This window comes from Corvus moneduloides, chromosome 5 (assembly GCF_009650955.1).
Source record: "Corvus moneduloides isolate bCorMon1 chromosome 5, bCorMon1.pri, whole genome shotgun sequence".
NCBI lineage: Eukaryota > Metazoa > Chordata > Aves > Passeriformes > Corvidae > Corvus > Corvus moneduloides.
In genome coordinates, this window is record NC_045480.1 from 8,055,728 (window position 1) to 8,073,848 (window position 18,121).

The 18,121-nt window shown below is 40.2% G+C and overlaps 2 protein-coding genes across 8 annotated transcripts in view; one reads left to right on the plus strand and one right to left on the minus strand.

Moving 5' to 3' along the window:
- Positions 1 to 16,090, minus strand: part of LETM1 (leucine zipper and EF-hand containing transmembrane protein 1) — a 28,649-nt gene extending 12,559 nt beyond the window's left edge. Inside the window, exons 1-5 of one of the 3 annotated variants that reach the window (XM_032110070.1) lie at positions 15,947 to 16,090; positions 12,037 to 12,094; positions 8,451 to 8,907; positions 3,745 to 3,888; positions 2,941 to 3,078 (exon numbers count right to left, since the gene is read on the minus strand). In XM_032110070.1, the coding sequence (XP_031965961.1) occupies positions 2,941 to 3,078; positions 3,745 to 3,888; positions 8,451 to 8,907; positions 12,037 to 12,094; positions 15,947 to 16,025 (876 nt within the window). In that variant the 5' untranslated portion in view covers positions 16,026 to 16,090. Of the gene's footprint in view, positions 1 to 2,940; positions 3,079 to 3,744; positions 3,889 to 8,450; positions 8,908 to 11,702; positions 11,770 to 12,036; positions 12,095 to 15,946 lie in introns of those variants that run through there. The other 2 variants (XM_032110069.1, XM_032110071.1) reach the window with 2 other exon arrangements.
- Positions 16,091 to 16,102: 12 nt separating this feature from the next.
- NSD2 (nuclear receptor binding SET domain protein 2) overlaps positions 16,103 to 18,121 on the plus strand; it is a 99,733-nt gene continuing 97,714 nt past the window's right edge. For 3 of the 5 annotated variants that reach the window (XM_032110061.1, XM_032110063.1, XM_032110062.1), the window contains exon 1: positions 16,232 to 17,138. The gene's annotated coding sequence lies outside the window, so the exon portion shown is untranslated. Of the gene's footprint in view, positions 16,186 to 16,231; positions 17,139 to 18,121 lie in introns of those variants that run through there. The other 2 variants (XM_032110065.1, XM_032110064.1) reach the window with 2 other exon arrangements.

An 18,121-nucleotide genomic window follows, 5' to 3' on the forward strand; every position in this document is an offset into this window, starting at 1 on the left:
GGTTTGGCATTATTTTGAATAAAAGCAGTCTCCTTGCTTGTCAAGCACTTTGCAGCACTTTTGGGATAAGAAATAGCACACAAGGAAGCAATAAAAGTTTTTAAAAAACAACTTACTTACTTAGGCAAAAGATGGTGTCAACAGTTTCCAACAACACTGCACAATGTACTTAAGATATAACTAACAAAACAAAAATTAGATGTATCTGTACACAAAGGAGCAGGTCTATCTGAGCTGCACTGCCGTGACATACTCAAAAATAAAATATATACGCTTGAGTTAATAAATAGCTGCTACAGGAGTCACACTGGCAAGTATTTGTTCTGGTACCATACTTACAGAACACAGAAACACGTAAGATAAAGACGGGAAGAAAAGTAAGTACATCCAATGGCAAAAATTTTGCAACACTGGTGTCCCTTTGAAACACAGTTTAGGACACTTAACCTACCCACTTCTCTCCACCATCACATTTGTTACAATACTGTTTTCCTTTCAATTCCTAGATGTTCTGCAGCACCCCAGTGAAAATGTTTTTGTACTTGAAGTTATTCCAAAGTATAAACCACTGTTTGGGAAAGGACGCTGCATCCTGATGAAGGTTCTATGTAACTGCTTGTACAATTGCAAAGTTAAGGTTTTCAGTGATGTGTTGCCAATGACTTCCCAGTCATTAAATCCAACTACTGGAAGCTGAAATAACAGTTCAAAGAAGTAGGAGAAAAATTCCCTAGTCTCATCAGGTCACAGTAAAGCATTATCACCTGTACAGATGTTGATTTTTCTATTTTAAGTATGCCACCAAAAGCTTATTAGAGACATCACTCCATCAAAAATCTACAGAACTCACAATTAAGTACTCCCAGTCACTTGACACATTCGGTCTAAACAGGAAGTACAAAGATATCCAAAAAAACCTTTTCCCAGTACCTCTGGGTTTTTTTAAACCCTGTAAATAAAACATAAAACTACGGGACATCAAGTACAGGTTGAAAACCTAACATTACCTATACTGCCTGATTTATCATGCCTACCTGTTTTACCTGCGAACTCAAATATTTTAGTGAACAGCTACTGAGTACAGGAAAAGGTAAAAGTCGGGAGACAAGATGGCCTTGAGTCCATTAACCTCCAGGATACTTGTGTAGCAGAGAAACCAACCTGGAGAAAGAAAGGCCAAAAGGCCTTGTTGTTCCACTTTGCCAGTGCCTTCACCATAGGAGCCAAAAATGGCACTTCAAAAATACAGGAAGTATTTTCTCCCTTGTTTAAAGATGAATTTTGACATAGCCAAGCACGTGTTTCTTGAAAGTACAAACTGAAGCTTTCTAGTACATCACTAGCTACAAAGCAACAGAGAGAAGTTCTGGAATTATGCAGCAGACATGTTAAGCCTGTAATCAATGGTTCTTGCAGCATCAAATATTTCACCACAGAAGCAGCTGCAAAAGAATAGCAAAAAGGTGGGAAACATTTAAGCTTCTTCTTGCTCTGACATTTATTATCCGGTACAGTGAAATGAGATCAATGAAGTTTGTCTCTGTGGCACAAATGAGAAATATAAAGCTGTAAGAAGCACACCCACACATAAGAAATGCAGGGCTTGAAACTTCTTTTTTAGTCATCAGAGGAACTTGGGACTTCCTCCAGCAAATGCGGAGTGAAACATCATTTATTTCCATGGAAATTAACGGCCAAATGTAAGTTCTCAGTAGCAGTTCTTTCAGAAGAAAATGAAATGTTCCAAACATGAAGCATGGCAGCGACAAGTTCCCAGAGCCTGCAGGCCCAGTGCTTCAGCCACTAAGTGCTATAACTAACAGCTTACAATGTTCTGCAGATTTCAAAGAACAGAAACAGATGACTGCATAGAGGCTTCAAAGAACATGGACTTTGCAAGCAGTTACTGACTGGCAAAATTTGCCGCTATGATTATCTGAGGTGATCTACGTGGCACTATCAGCATCATCTTACTACCCCACACTTTAAAACTTTACTCGTAGCTCTGACATGGAGGAAAATCTTAAGCTATTTGACAGGGCTTGTAAAGTTCATGTCTGAAACCCCTGGGCTTATGTGCCTTTTTCTGTGCAAATACACACTCTCTCCAAAGGACTCTCTCTACTGCCTTTCTTTCAACAAAGCACCTGGGGATGTTGTTGGCTCCACCTCTTAATCAGCAGCCCCACAATTAAGAGAAATCAGAGATAACTACTGTCCTGAGAAGACTTAAGAGAGTATTTTTCATCTCTCCAGGAAGTACCTTACTCTCACCTAGAGTTTGGTGAAAGGAAATGCTGTGAAACCTAAAGGCCATCAATGTAGGAGGCAGATGCCTGACACTTAGAGTCTCTCTGTCAGCAACTGATCTTAAATAGAAGAATTTTGCACCAAGCACAGCAACCACATTCTAGCTAAACCTCAGATTATACCACGTTCTAGTCAGTATAGCAACTGTGCACTTAAAAACTGTTTTATAAGCAGAATTAAACTTGACAAAAAAATTTTACTTCCCCCCCCATTAACTTTCAATCAGTTAATTAGAAAAGAAGTCTTCTCCCAGTTTTCATAACCAATACTAAAAAAAAAAAAAAAAAAAAAAAAAGAGGTCAAAACCTACCTGAGTAACCACTGAGCATACAATGTTTCATGTTAGAGTTAACTTATTAACATATAAGAGAACAAGAAGCAAATGAGCAGAAATACACTGCTTCTAGAATTAGAGAGTAGAAGCACCAGCTAGAACACCAAAGTTAGCAAGAGGAAAACTTCATCACACTGAAGTATTACTTACAGAAAAGAAATTTATCCTAAAAAAGCTACTACATCCTGTTTCTTCAAGTCCAACAAAATAAAGATATCTGATAATTACCATAGACCAAAAAAGTCACAAAGTTATTTTTTTGTAGGAAGAGAAAATACATTTTCCAAGGTTTTTACCTTTTGAAAGAATGTTGAAAAATCTTTTGTAACATTTCCCTTGGCTGCTTTATTTTTTAAGGCCATCTCCTCAATGGTGTCTTGAAGGAATTTAGCCAATTCAAGTTTTACTCGCAATTCTTTCTTCAATCTTTCCTCCTGTTAGAAAAATATTTTGTTTTAAAAGTTCCTTCCAGAAATACATGGACTAAGTATCACTTCTGCCCCCAGACAAGTTATGTGGAGTAATTCTGGACTGCTGTTATAATATACACATTCCAAGGGGGCATTCACTCTTCCCAAAGATCTCCAAATCACACTGAAAAAGCTGAAGAGCTGAAGAGCTCACTGTGTGCTCTGAAAGTGAAAACTTGTGGGGTTTTTTGGTGGGTTTTTAAAAATTCTGAGAAAAGCTAACTAAAAGAAATAAAGTTCAATCAAAAAAAAGCGTAAGAAGCTATTTTAAATACTAAATTTTATATCAAGGTTTAAGACTACAAATGTTACAATGTCTGTTTTAATACAACCAGAAAAATAACATCTCATAGCTTTCATTTCTCCTTTGTAGGAGCCAGAAAATGGAGATGAGGACAGCACAAAAGACTTTCGGCCCTGACAGCTTGGTACCTGCACATATAAAAACCGCTATGGCACTGGTTCATTATAATATATTAAAAAGCAAGATCTTCAAAATAAGATAAGGAAGATTAAAGCATCACCCTAACACTGAAAAAAAATATCTTAGACTTCTTCTAATTACTTCACCAAGAAAATTTCTAACTTTTTAAAAAAATATCACTGGATTATCAATTCAGACCTGCTTACCTTTTTAGACTTCGTCTCAAATGTAGAGGGAAGCATATTAGGGAACAACTTAAGAGCTACTGGAAGCAAAAACTCCATAAATGGGACAACAAGAAAAACCAAGAAAGGGACCAGACGAAAAAGATCAGCACATATTCGAAGAAACTGGAAGGGGAAAAAAAATATATTGATAAGCTAAAGTTTAAATACTTATTTTAAAAATACTTGTTTTGATCATCCAATTATCACTTGGGTTCATATATACATATTTGCTATGAAGAAATTTTAAAATAACACAGTAAAAGGATGTGATAAAGTCAGTTTCTAGTGGGTTTTTTTCAGGTTGCTATATACTACACAGTGCTGGAGTTTCACCAGTTTTCAACACTATAGAAAGTATTTCAAAAGCCTCACTGTGTCTCAATAGGATTATAGGACAAGTATCTCATTTAAACCTCTTAAAAGCACCTGAAAACAGGAGGTGGTCATTTGTTGTCATTAAAGCTGCTTAACTTCTTTTATGCATCTTTATTTGTGCTCCACCACTTCTTACATGCATGAGCTACTATGGACTAAGTAACCAAGAATAAAATGAAAGATCCCTCCCCCGCTGCCTTATAACAATTGTAATGTACATTTAAATCCAGGGTAATGAGCCCAGCTTGGTAGATTTTTTTTTTTTTTTAAAAACCACTGCTTTTCCAGAGCAGTAATCCTCTGAAGCAGGCAGCGTTAGTTACGGAATCTTGAGCTGCATGAAATAAATACTATCCTTGTGATTTCTGTACACTCACAAATATATATATTAGGCTGTACAGTCTATTATCAAATCTTTCAGTAATTGTTGAAAGCTTAATAACTCTGTTTATGTTGGGGAGTGCAGATCTTCTTTGACTCTACCTCATTTTACAAAGGAAAAAACTGGTTGTTGGGAATCCCATCAGTTCCTAAATCAGACGTACGCTCCAGTACTCTAGTGCCACAGCACTGTCATTCCACATCAGGATTTGAGTGGCAAAAACTGGCAACATAAATGCTATTACAAAAGTAAACCTGTGCTCCCCACTCCAGCCCCTCCTCAGGCTTCATGGTAATCAAGGGGAACACCAGCAACAGCCAGCACAGATCCCATGTCCTCAGGACTGGTTTGCTAAAATACAAAACCTGTAAAACTTCATTCAGAATTTCCTTAGCATAAAACCAGCCAAAATCTTAAGCACTGCTGTATGTGGAATGCACACGCTCTACAGATTCAAAGTTTGGCATTTTTCTTTGTATATAAAAAAATTCAGTTTCCCAGAAGGCATGCTTTAGTCCTTTGTTTACAGGCTCAAGGATTTTTCCATTCATTCCAACAATAGAAGGCAAACGACTACCATGGAATTAAAAAAAAAAAAAAAAGTAACAAAGTTTGGAAGAAAATTTTAAAACTCAGAAGAGAAGTACATTTTCCCTAAAAAAACCCACCTGAAAATTTCTATAGAGTACAGAGTTCCTATTTTTACCCAGTCTCTATTCTCAGGTAGTGGGTGCAAGTATTTCTACAAAATCCATCTCCAAGGAAGCAGTTTTACCACTGGATAAGCCAACCTAATACTAACCTGAGACGAGGTATAAAGAGCCGTGAAGGTGTACTGGCATTCACACCACTGATCCAGCTAAAACTGACCCATAAATACATACACATACAAGGGGAAAAGGAACAGAATAAACCAAGCGGGGGTGGGGCAGGAAAACTTGATTTAAGCACCAAGCTTTTCACAGCAGCACTGTCCTGGATCGGCTTTCACAAATCATGGAACTGCACCCTCGGCTGACTCAAGGAAAACAGCTTTACACAGGAACCTAATACAATGGTGTACGATTACACACACATTATTTGGCAGCACAGCACGAGAACCTTGTGACTACTCTGTATCTGCTGCTACAGCTCGTGTATTCCACTCCTCCCTCCTCTGCAGGGAAGAGTTTGTAAAGCTGGTGGACTTGCCACAAACTCCATTGTGTTTGCCAGCTCACTGCCACGTTCTGAACCATCCTGCTGCAGGAGTCAGCACTAGAGCAGTTAGGTTTTAACAGTACCATGTTTTACTTCTTCCTGCCTTCTCTCCTAAGTGTAGATATTGTGACCTTGCTAAATCCAAACCCTGCCAGCAATTGTACAAAGCAGAATTTTGGAATTGACTTCGTTTACATAAACAATAGGTCCCTTTGCATTAGCCATGCTGGAATTGCTTGTTCATGTGGTTAGATTACTTGGATATCTTTCCATTATTGCCTCCAATGAGGAAGGAAAGGGCAGGCAGAAATAACTCATTTGTCAGTCTGCATGAAGATAAGATTTGTCTAGGACTGTCAGCTCATGTGCAGCTTAATACTTTCAAAGCAGTATATACTTCAATTTTTATTTTACATTTTTTAAAAGTTCAGGAGGTAATCCGGCACCAAAATGTTAAAACTTCTTTAAATTAGTCAATATACTACAATTTAAGGTTGAACTGATAAAAAATGAACTGTGTTGAAACAAACTTGAAATAAGGTTTAGAAAAACCCAACATGTAGAGGGTTTGCTCAGCTGCAGGCTTTTGCTTTTCACTGACCCCAGGTTCTGAGCCTACCATGCCCTCATTCCAGAGACAGGATGTCCTCTTCCTCCAAATGCAGAAAACACAAAACCTAGACTGAGAAACTAACATTACTGTAGTTATTAAAACTATTTTCTCTACATCTCCTACACTGCATTTGCATGCATATAAACACACAGTACACCATCAGATAAGAGACAGGCTACAGCAATGTAAACACTAATTTATATCTGCAAACAAATAAATGTCCATTTCATTTAAAAAGAGAATTAATACAAAAAGTGAACATTTGCACAAAAAAAAAACAAATCCGGGAAGGCCAAATGCCAGATCACTACTTAAACATGAGAAAGACAGCCCTATCATCACTAGATGACAAAATCAAAAGGTAATCAAATGAATAAATCCATCTATTGATGGAATATTACTGCTGTTTATATAATTTCTCAGAAGTATGGCTCAGTAAATACGAAAGAGGCAGGAAAATCAATGGTTCCAATCTTCTCCCTGGAGAATTTCTGATTCTGTTTTAAACCATGAATTAATTTGTCTTGCTTGGCTTTCCAAGTTCCCCAAAGCTCTCAATAAGTCGGCACAAGCTAGAACTGCTACTTCAAGAAGTCCTGCAGTCCTCACCTTCCCCTGTCCTCAGTTGCTCTTTCTGGTACTACATAATCCCCTCTCACGTCAGCACAGACTGTTATATTTATTGCTGAGCAACGTCTCAGCTGGGTGAGCTGCCAAGCAGATTCCTGTACCAGCACAAGGAAGATGGCAAAACTTAACGAGCATAAAGATGCTGAGACCATCAAGCAGTGTTGTCCGAGAGGAGACCACACCTACTCACAGACAGAAACTGCTACACGTGCATGTAACAATTTTTGCTACTTGTCTAACCTCGTGAATTTAGGAAGAACTTTTTCATACTGCATTTAAGATGTGATGTGCTTTACTTATACAACAAATTGTTCAAATGTGACCTAATTTTATCAGGAAATGATTAAAACAATGAGCAGATACTCGTATTTTTGATCATTTACTAGAAGTTTTGAGGGCAGAGATGTGAACCCAGCACATTGTGTGTGCAGGGTACAAACTGCAGAGCGCCACACTGTGCCACAAGCAGCACTGTGCACTCCTGCCCCAGAGCGAACACACCTGCTCTCCAGCATTTCTTCTAGAACATCTTTCCAGTAACAGCTGAAATGCTTTTTTTATGAAGGCAGGAAGACAGACTTGAATTTTTAATCTGTATAAACTGCTTAAACATCTTGTCCTTAAAAGCAGTAAAATGAGAATTGTCAAATCAGCATGTTTAATATTTTGCTAATGAACTGAAGCTGAATATCAATGCATTCTTTACCAAAACCAAGAAATTAACAACACCAGCTTAATATTTTGCAGTCCTTTCATATACGAGCTCACATTTAATGTTTTTAAATATCTATATAACTTTTCATTCTAATTAAATATGCTCATTTCACCCAAAACCTGAAATTACTATTGAAATACATATATATTATCCAAAGTTGAAAGCACTCACATTTTGCACTCCAGATTTCATCTCCCTTTTCTTTAAAATTTTCAGTTGCGTTTTTATAGTTTCATAAATGTAAGCAACACGTCATAAATAAAGGAAATGTATCTGGGCTAAAATTATTTCAGATATATTTATAACTGAAATAGTATATTATCAATCATGCATTTCAGCCTGCAGCTTTTATCCCATTCAAAAGAACCCCATGAAGCAGCAAACAGGAACAGAACTGGCACAGATACAACCTTTACTAGCAGTGTTTTCCCTCTATTTTTCCAGCTGGAGTGAAAAAGCAGAGAAAGTGATCATAGGTATGGTACATGGCTGGGAACTTGAGAACAAACCACAATTGCTGCCCATGTGACAAAAGAGAAGAATCCTCTGCTGGTCCAACTAGAAAATAACAAATTTATCTTCAATAATGGGTAACACAAGTAAAAAGTTTTGGGGTAATACCCAAAAATACTCCACATAGTGAGGAGGAAGGAAACACACCTAGCAATTTTAATTCTAGGAACAAAAGACAACAGAAAGAACTAATTCAGTTCTAACAAAACAGAGCAACCATCGAGGACACCCAAAGGAAATAGGTCTTGACTCAGTACCTGTCTCCGTTCCCGACGAGACAAAGTGTTTCCGTGCAGGATTCTCCAGAGCATCCTCGCAGCTATTTTTGTGTCAATCCACAGCAATCGAAACCCATGGTAATAGTGCTTCAGTTCATCCACAATCCTCTGTCCAAGAGATTTTTTCACAACTTCCACTTCTGTTGGACTATATACAGGACCTCCTTCTTCCAGCTTCTTGTTTTTGTCCTTTAAGGACTTCAGTGACTTTTCAACTATGGAGTCATCTTGAAGGGGACGTGAAGAATGCCACCACCTAAGTGGAAGATACTGGGGACCTAAAACACCCACGGTTGCTAGTGGCGTCCATGAGCCAGAAGAGCTCGCAAGAGAAAAGTGTATTTGTTCAGATCCTTTAGTCCAACAACAATAGTGACCTTTTTTGGAGTAGGCGTAAACAGGAGGGACACTAGTGCAATATTTAAAGTGTACAGTCCTTAAAAAGAAAAAAGCATTCAAGAATTAGCAACAGATCATCAGCTATTTTTATACATACATTTGCAAGGATATATATATTTATGTATTTATAAAACATGTAATTTGAAAACTATCTACTGCATATTTAAGGGAAAAAAATTTTTTTTGACTCTTAAAACCAATGTCTATACCTGAAAAGAACACTTGGCTTTACTTCATGACCAAAAAAAAAAAATTAACCTGCAGGGAATTTTCCATTGTACAACTTTGAAAAGGTAGTTTATTTTACTCCAATTAAATAAAGAACAGCTACCACATGTGCTTTCCATTTAGAAAGCTACATTTGAAAACTAACATGCAAATTCATAAGTAACATAAAGTCCCTTCTATTACTTCACCTCTTTGTGCAAAACACTTGAGACAAAAAAATAGAAGTTGTATACTTGGGAGAGGTGCTAAGTGAGAGAATTAGTATCAGAGGAATCCAATTTCATTAGAGTTCCTCTCTTACCATCACCATGCATCCAGTTTTCCTTATTCAACAGAAACTTTTGCAAAAACTTCCATCACGGTATTGATTTGGGGCAGAGAGAACCAACACTCTTCTACCTTGTTGAGAACTTTGTTCTTTTCTTTAATTAAATGTAGACTGTAGTTAGCAGGGAAGCACTGCTCAAACACCCCTAACACTCCTTATACACACAGAAGAACCACTCGTAATATGCAAGTAGGATTGTACATGCTTTTATTAAAAGACAGGACAAAAATAAAACAGTAGATAAAATGTTTTATATAAATGAGTTCCATTAGTGTCCCTCAAACTGAGATACCAGCATTAAGACATCAACAGGACAGAAATGACTGGGGTGTTTTTTCATGGAGCCTTTGTACTATCGAAACAAAATCAGAATGTGTTTTTGTCTTCAGTCAATGAACAAAAAAAATAGGTGCAAGTGGCTCTACAGGCTTGAGTAACATTTTAAGGAAAAAAAGGTTTATCATACACTTAAAAGTGTTAACCTCACTCAATTTTCAGCCAGAAACACTTTTTAAACTTAATTATTACATGCTCAAATGAGTAATGGTTCTGTCTACTCAATGTTATTTACATAGAGTTTTGTACAAAAAAAAAAAAGACTAAATTATTACTTTTTAAAAACACACGATTTTCTAGTTTAAACTGAAGTTTTAGCATCTGATCTCTCAGTGGTCAGACAACTGCTAGAACATATGCAGTTACACAAAACAGTCTCTTGGTTAGCTAGAAAGCTACACACTTGCGCAGATATTAACTAATAAGAATTACAGCTTAATTACTTTAAGAAAATGAAGTATATATTCAAAACCGGATTAAAACACTTGCATAAATCAATCCACCCTGACTCTAAGGCATTTCCCAAAAGCAGAGCTCCAGGCCTACAAACCAAGTTCCACCTACATACATTGACACTCTTCTGCATGCCAAGAGGAAGAGAGCTTTGACAGCAGAACTGGTTCTGAGTCTGCAGGGAATAAAAATTTTGCAAGAAATGTGTCTCTCTGAACACACTTGCAGACACACAATGTGTGTCTGAGTGATGTCAGACACAATTTCTATCCCATCTGTCCTCAGTACTTATCACTAGAGTCCCCTGCATTCAGATCTGGGTCATGTGGGGTGCAGGCATTACTTTGTTTTATTTTAAGCAGCAACATTACATTAATAGCAGCTTTGGTTGGAAAAAAACAAACACAAAAACCCCAAACCAAAACAAACAAACAAAACTCCACCCCAAACCTTCTCAACAGAATAAGAAGATTTTCTGTCCCAATATTCTGCTGCTGATTTCACCACAGAATCACAGAATGGCTTGGGTAGGAAGGGATCTTAAAAACCATCCACTGCCAACCCCTCTGCCACAGGCAGGGACACTTTCCACTAGACCTGGTTGCTCAGAGCTCCATCCAACCTGGCCTTGAACACTTCCAGGGATGGAGCATCCACAGCTTCTCTGGGCAACCTGTTCCAGTGCCTCATCATCACAGAGCAAAGAATTTCTTCTTAATATCTAATCTAAACCTACTTTCTTTCATTTTAAAGCCATTCCCCCTCACCCTGTCACTCCATTCCATTGACAAAAGTCCCTCTCCAGCTCCCTTGTAGCCCCTTCAGGTACTGGAAGGTGCTGTAAGGCTTCTCCAGGGCCTTCTCTTCTCCATGCTGAACAACCCCAACTTTCTCAGTCTATCTTCATAGGAGAGGTGCTCCAGCCTAACAGGCTTAAAACCATAATTTTCCAACTTCCCAAGAGAGAGCTCTTATATACTAACACACTAAAAATAGGTATTTTTAAATGTTTTATTTATTTTTAAAAATCAATCATAATTAATTCTATAGCAAGTGATATAGGACTAACACGTCGAAAAACAAACTGGTTTGTTTTGTATTAGAAGGTTGTGTCTAGAGACACGTCCTTATGCTAAAATGAAAACTCAGGAAATCGAAGAATAGTCCCTGTATCCTGAGCAGCCAGATCATAAATAAACTACAGAACATGCATTTTAACATTCCAGGGAAAGGCGTTAGGAAATTCTTATCTACAAGCATGCCTTGTGAGCCAAGCCAGGAACAGAGAATGGATTCTGCCAACATTCAACCCCTTCACTTCCATAAGGGCACACAACAGCTGGATGTGTTTTCAGAAGAGGACACCATCACCCAAGGCTGCAACATACAATAAACTCCTTTCTTTGGTTTAACAGAGATACCACTCAGATGCTCTACATTCTTATCTGTCAACTGTGATTTTCAACTAGCTGTGACTGAATACTTACTCTATGGAACTCCATGGAGAAAGTATGCAAGAAGCTTATCAGATCCCGTTATGATTCCAGGGCACACCTGGAATCACCCAAGATAGAGATTAATATTCTACGGTTTTCATTTCAGAAGTGAAACAGAAAGGGAGGAAGTGGGCAAAAAAGGGAAGATTTCACTTTCTTTCTCCCATACACAACCAACCAGGTGAAGCGAGTTATACTCAGACTTCCTTTAATCTGTGAATAACCCAAGCTGAAGCTAGTATTTTAGCACTTTGTCTAGATTTAAACCTACATTCTATGACAGTATACTAACTGATAGTTCAGAAAAATGTTCATATTTACTCACATTTTGTTTGTCAGCCTCAGGGATGTACAGCTAAGACATGCCCGATCTCCCAAGTTACCTAGAAAAATACCAATAATTAGCACCAATTCTGAAATTCAGGAGGACATTTACCTGTGTAGTGAACTGCACACAAATACATGAGTTAGAAGATTGATCTTTACATAGAAATGGCTACTACTGAAAGCACAAAAAAGATGTTGCTTAACACACAGAGCCAAACTCTGTGCATGTGTGAGGCTTGTTTGCTCTTGTTCAACTGTCTGAAGACAAGTTTCCAGGTCCCTCAGGCAAGAAACTATATTGCAGAAGAACTGAAAGCAAATGTAATTTTTTAACAGCTCAATGACAACACAGTATCAGATGATGTTTTATGCAAAACAAATAAAACATGAGCAGGAATCTAAAGATACTTCACTAGACAGGTGGAACCACATCACCATTTCAATACATTGCTGTCCATTTTGATTAGCAACTGGTAAAAATAGCTCTACCCCATGATCTCTCTGGAAAGGATAGAAATTGTCTTGAATAGAGGGATGAGAGCCTGACCCAGAGCATACGAATAGTCAGCTTTCCAGAAAACACTGTGTCTCTCAAAATAAATTACATTTGAAACACTACCTCAGAATCAGTCCTAATAAGAGCTAATAAAGTCCAAAAGAAGGGCTGACACGTATATACAGGCAGCCTCCATCCAGGTACAAACAGCATCCATTCTGGAAATAAACTGAGAAGATCATCAAATCATAAATCATCTACATCGCATGCTTCAATAAAGGGCCATGATTGAAATTCTTCCAACCATGGAAGAAGCATCAACAAATAAAATGCTACCTAGTGGCTGTACACAATCTACAATCACTGAAAGTCATCCCTGAGCCCACTAGAAAGGAATTCATCTTCCTAAAGAAACTTTAAAAAAATAAATCTTGTATCAACACCTTGCTACAATAACTCAATAGGTTGTTACTACCAAGAGCAAAAAGACTTCTGGACAGATCATAAAAATATCACACAAGCAAGACTCCAAATGTCTTGACTCTTTTTGGCCAATCTTTTCAGAATTCACTATAACCAAAATAAAATTGGAAGGCTGGATAGACTAGGCATACTGTTTCTCCCATCTGGAACCTACCATTTCTGGTCAATCCTAAGAGACAGCAGGATAGAAAGGTCATTTGAGAGGTCTCTGGTACCCTTTCCCATCATCAAAGCCAAGATACAGCCTATGACAGAACCTAGACACCTGCATCTGAGAAAAGCACCCAATGCTGACGACCAAAAGCCTTCCCCAACAAAATACCCTTATTGTTAGAGGAAAAGAGATGCTGCCAAAATCAGGTGGGACAATCAGAAGGTATAGAAGAGAAGTTAACTTATCTGAAGAAAATTAAGGGATGTCCCATGCTAAGTGGGCTCTAAAGTAATTACAGCAAAAGCTGTGGCATAATCAAGTCAAAGGATTTACCAATCTCAAGTTGTATCAAACAATAACAGGTACTCACTGCCACTGCAAGTAGAGCCAGGGAAAAACTGTCTCTTCTGGCTCAAAAAGCAAGCCCTAAGAATCTCTGAAGGCACTATAATACTCTCCAATATTTACTGAATGAACAGTAGCTGAATTACTTAAGCAAAGAGGCCAACCCAGAAGGACATCCCTGACCTCAAGGAGCAGCTGAGCAAAGCAGAGCAGTACTCAATGTCTAGAGGGATAAGTCACAGCACAGTTTTCTGTCTCACCTGAGTTACAGGAAGCCCACAAGGCCTCATGTACCTAAGGCAAGAATCCTACTAGGAGACGACATTGCCTGCTATGGACAGGTGCCCCTAGAACTAAGAGGGGCGATCTGGAGCTCAAAACTGGCTTGGGAGTTTCTTAGATAAAATGCCATAGCAGCAGGACACTTTCACTTCACTTACCTTCTTTTCAACCAGGCTCATTAAATGTTAAGGAAGTGGTCAAAGAACAAAATTCCAAGGTTACCATAAAAAAACATGCTGACTAAGCTTCTTGTTGTACAGCACGTTCAGTGTGTGAACAGGCCCACAGAAAATGTTAATTCCAACTCTGCCAGTTCTGACAAGAGCTCTTTAGGTTTTGCAGAGTCTCTTATAACCATGTACCTAAGAGCAAACCAGCCCTGAAATAAAATATATACTTCCTTCAGAAAGGGGCAAAGCCCATAATCCTTGCTTCTGGGATAATAGAGACATCCAAAAGTGTCTGAACAAGGTGAATGTTGCTTAACCATGCTCAACACTGTTCATTTAAGAAACCTTCATTAGCTTTGTAAGAAAGAAAGGCAGTAGTGCCAGAAAAGCTGTATGTTAACATGTTCCTCGTGGAAAAGCAGTCATGGGAAACTTTATACTTAAATTTAATGAAACATCAAAACCAAAGTTTTTAACATAGAATAGCTGTACTGTTACTATGTTTAGAATTTTTAAAAATAAAATGCTATCATGAAGTAAGTCCCTAGAGAAGTGTAAGCTTCCAGTACTTAACAGTCTGATCTTCACAGGAATAACGTGGAGGATTCTTAGAAGCATTTAGCTTTAACTTAATCTTCGACTACTTACACATAAAGCAAAGAAGATGAGCTAAGTAAAGCAAAGCAGTACAGAAAAAAATTACACCATACAAGAATGTGTTAATAATAGATTAATACTCCAAATAAAAGCATTGGTTGTATCATAACCACAGTGCACCACAGCACACTAATTATTTGATTCTATCACAGCACTTCAGCTTAGGTTGTCTAAGATTTATAACAACCAAAATTGCAGCGATCATTAGCACTACTTTTTATGCTATGCCACAAGAAGAATCAAAGCTCCCATCTAATTTGAAGGTACACGGATGTGCCTTTCCCCATTTTAAATAAACTGGATGGTTAGGATACCCCAGTTTTTTGTTCAGGGCACTGTCCATGTTCAACCTAAATAAATGACTTTACAACAGTTGCTAACAAAAACCATCAACTAGAAGAAGATACCACACTTGAGTGACTACTGGTAACCAAGAGGACAGCTGTTCTTTGCAATGAACAAGCATCCCTATGGCTCATCAGGTCTGTCTGGATGGGAGAATGCAGCTGCACTGCTCTCAGTGACAGCACTCCCTTGACAAGTCGGGGCTCTGTGTCAGTGACAGGCAGCTCCTCACTAACCCCCTGCCATTCCAGCCCAGGGCTCTGTGTCAGTGACAGGCAATTCCTCGCTAACCCCCTGCCATTCCAGCTCAGAACGTGAAGAGCAGCCACAGGCCTCGCAAACGTCACAAGTTATCAGCTGTTTCATGCCGCTAAGCGTCACCACCCAGAGATATTTAAACTGCCAAATTATCTTCATTATTAATCCGCATCACACGTTGCGCTTCCTTTTAATTTTCCTAAGCTTTCAAGCCACTTGGAAAAAGGTAATTCATGGTTCCTCCCTAATAGACTAAGAAAGCAACCTCTTGTACTTAAAGAAAAGAAGCGCATAACTAGTGACAACCCCATTTCACACCCAAGCCGCGCCGAGAGCAAGGCAGGCAGGACCGAGACGTAGTAACGCGTTCCTGCACTTTAACAAAAAGCACGTGTTTTTCCCATCCCCAACCAGCCAGCATTTAAGAGACACGCGTGTCTCACTGCCCTTAGGGTAAATCATCCCCTCCAACCACGCTGCCGCGGAAGCACATGCGAAGAGGCCGCAGCAGCCGCCGAGCGTGGGCCGGGCCGGGCCGGGAGCAGCGCCAGCCCCGGCGGACAGAGCGGCGGGGACTCGGCCGCGGCCCTTTCCTCCCGCAGCAGCCTCTCCGCCCACGCCGGGAGCCCCCAGACGCCGCCGCCCGCTCTCCCTCCCTGTGGCCTCCCGGCCAGGCCCGGCGGGCCGGAGCCGGCGAGCGGCCCGCGGGGAGCCTCACCGGGCTGCGGCGGGCGGCGCAGCGCTCGGGGCAGGCGGCAGGCGCGCCGCCCGCAGCTCTGCAGCAGCATCGACGCCATGGCGGCGCTCGGCGAGCGGGCGGGCGGCTCCGGGCCCGCTGCTGTCCCGCCGCCCGGGCCGCGGCGATTCCCACACGCCCAGCAGCGCCCAGCCCCCGTGTTCGCCCAGCACCGCCCCGCGGCGCCGGGCACGCCGGGAGCCGTAGTCCGAGAGCGCACGGTGAGGGAGGCGGTGGCGCCGGGCGGCGGGGGATGGCGTCACCGAGGGGCGGCCGCGGCTCTTTCTCGCGGTCGCCCGAGGGGAGCGGCGGGACCTGCGGCGGGCACTGGGGGTTGGCCCGGTGTTGGGGCTTCTCCACCCGAGTGTGGTTCGCTCGCAGCCCGCGGTCCCCGCCACGCCGGGAAGGCCACAGGCCGTGCCCGCTGTGAAGGGAGGGCGCCGGTGCCTCACGGAGCCGCCCAGGCCGCTGTGGGCACGCATAAGCCCAGTGCAAAGTGCAGCGCTCCAGATCGGCACGGTGCTTTCCACTTTGGCAGAGGTTGGATTGGATGATGCACAGAGGTCCCTTCAGCCCTACGACCCTGTGATGCTGCGGTGTGTGCGGCCCTGTTCCACACGCCTGCGGCCGAAGGTTGGCAGCAGCAGTTCCGCTGCACACACGTGTGTTGCTTGTGGATCTCGGGATGTGACAGAAGAAATGGCTTTCTGGTGGAGCTGTGATGGTTTTGATAGGAAATAGCACATAAATCTGTCAATTGACAGATGTGCCGCACTAGTGCCGGTTAATAGTTGGACTACAAGTAGCATGTTATTCTTCAGATATTAGTCGAATCCTGACCAGCAGTAGGATCTCTTATCAAATCTTTTATTAGTCAGTTAATACAGTATTATGCAGTATGTACTTTATTTTTAACTGTTTTGCCAGATGCAGTGAATAACCAGAATCAAACTGCAAAAATCGTAATTTAATCTGAGAACACTGACATTTTACAAACTATGCACGTGAGATTTGGGTGTTAATGCCTTCCTTGTTCCAGAAAAAATGGAGGGAAAGCTGCTGGGACTGTCTGTGGACAAGATGGCTGCCAGCCCTGTCAACAAGATGGCTGCCCCAAGGACAGGGCTCCAGAGGGACAAGGGAGCCATGGGATCAGACCTCTCCTGCTTCACAGGTAACTTACAGCAGCAGGCATTTGGTCACCTCTACATGTACCTCAACCCCAAAGAAAATAGGTGCTACTTAACCTTACACATAAAGGGTAGCAGGAACTCTCAGGTTTGACCCAAAACGTGACTGAAAACAGCATCTCGTAGCAATAAAAAGCAAATGAGTCTGCAGTTTATCTGTTCATGCTTAGGACTAGGCGAATGCATGAAATTAATTGGTAATTTTATAGAGTTCTTTTATGTATTTAAAGAAAATCCTCAGGGTTTCTCCAAAGTACGAAAAAATCGAGATGAAATTTATATTACTTACATTTTTAATTCAAAAGTATTCATGAAGATGGATTTGCAATTGAAGATGCAATTGACTGAATATTTTAAAAAATCGAGACACTCTTCTCACTATGGCTATAGAAATGCCAGTGTTCTTTACATCTAGTGATAATTAATAAATTAATGGGTATTATTATTTATATCCGTAATATTAGAGCTACTTTTAAAATGTTAGGCTCCCAAATGCACTGCAGGATTTTTAGCCAGCTGTGTTTGCTTTACAAGTATTTAAATATGTAGTGCATTTAAATGGTTAAAATAATTTAAAATGTGCAACTTGATAATAGTGCTTTATATTAATGGCAGTCTTGAAAGAAAAACCCCAAACAAACATCTTCCCAATCTACACATCTCTCACTAGATTGGGTTTGTATCTTTCTCTTGTTATTCTTTTTTTCTTTCTGGTTGGCTGATAACAAAACCAAATGAAATGGGGCAACTAATGGCAGTTCCTCTAACAAAGCTGCTTAATTATGTAGAAACATTATATGAAGCCTATACAAGAAGAATAATATGCTCTGAAGTCATTAAACTATTGACAAGAGATTTCAGACAGCAAACAGATGATTACAGAGGTTTCAATACATTTATGCAGACAAGTAACCAGCCTTTCAATAGTTTCATTAAATTCATTAGTATTCAGGGTGGCAGACAATGT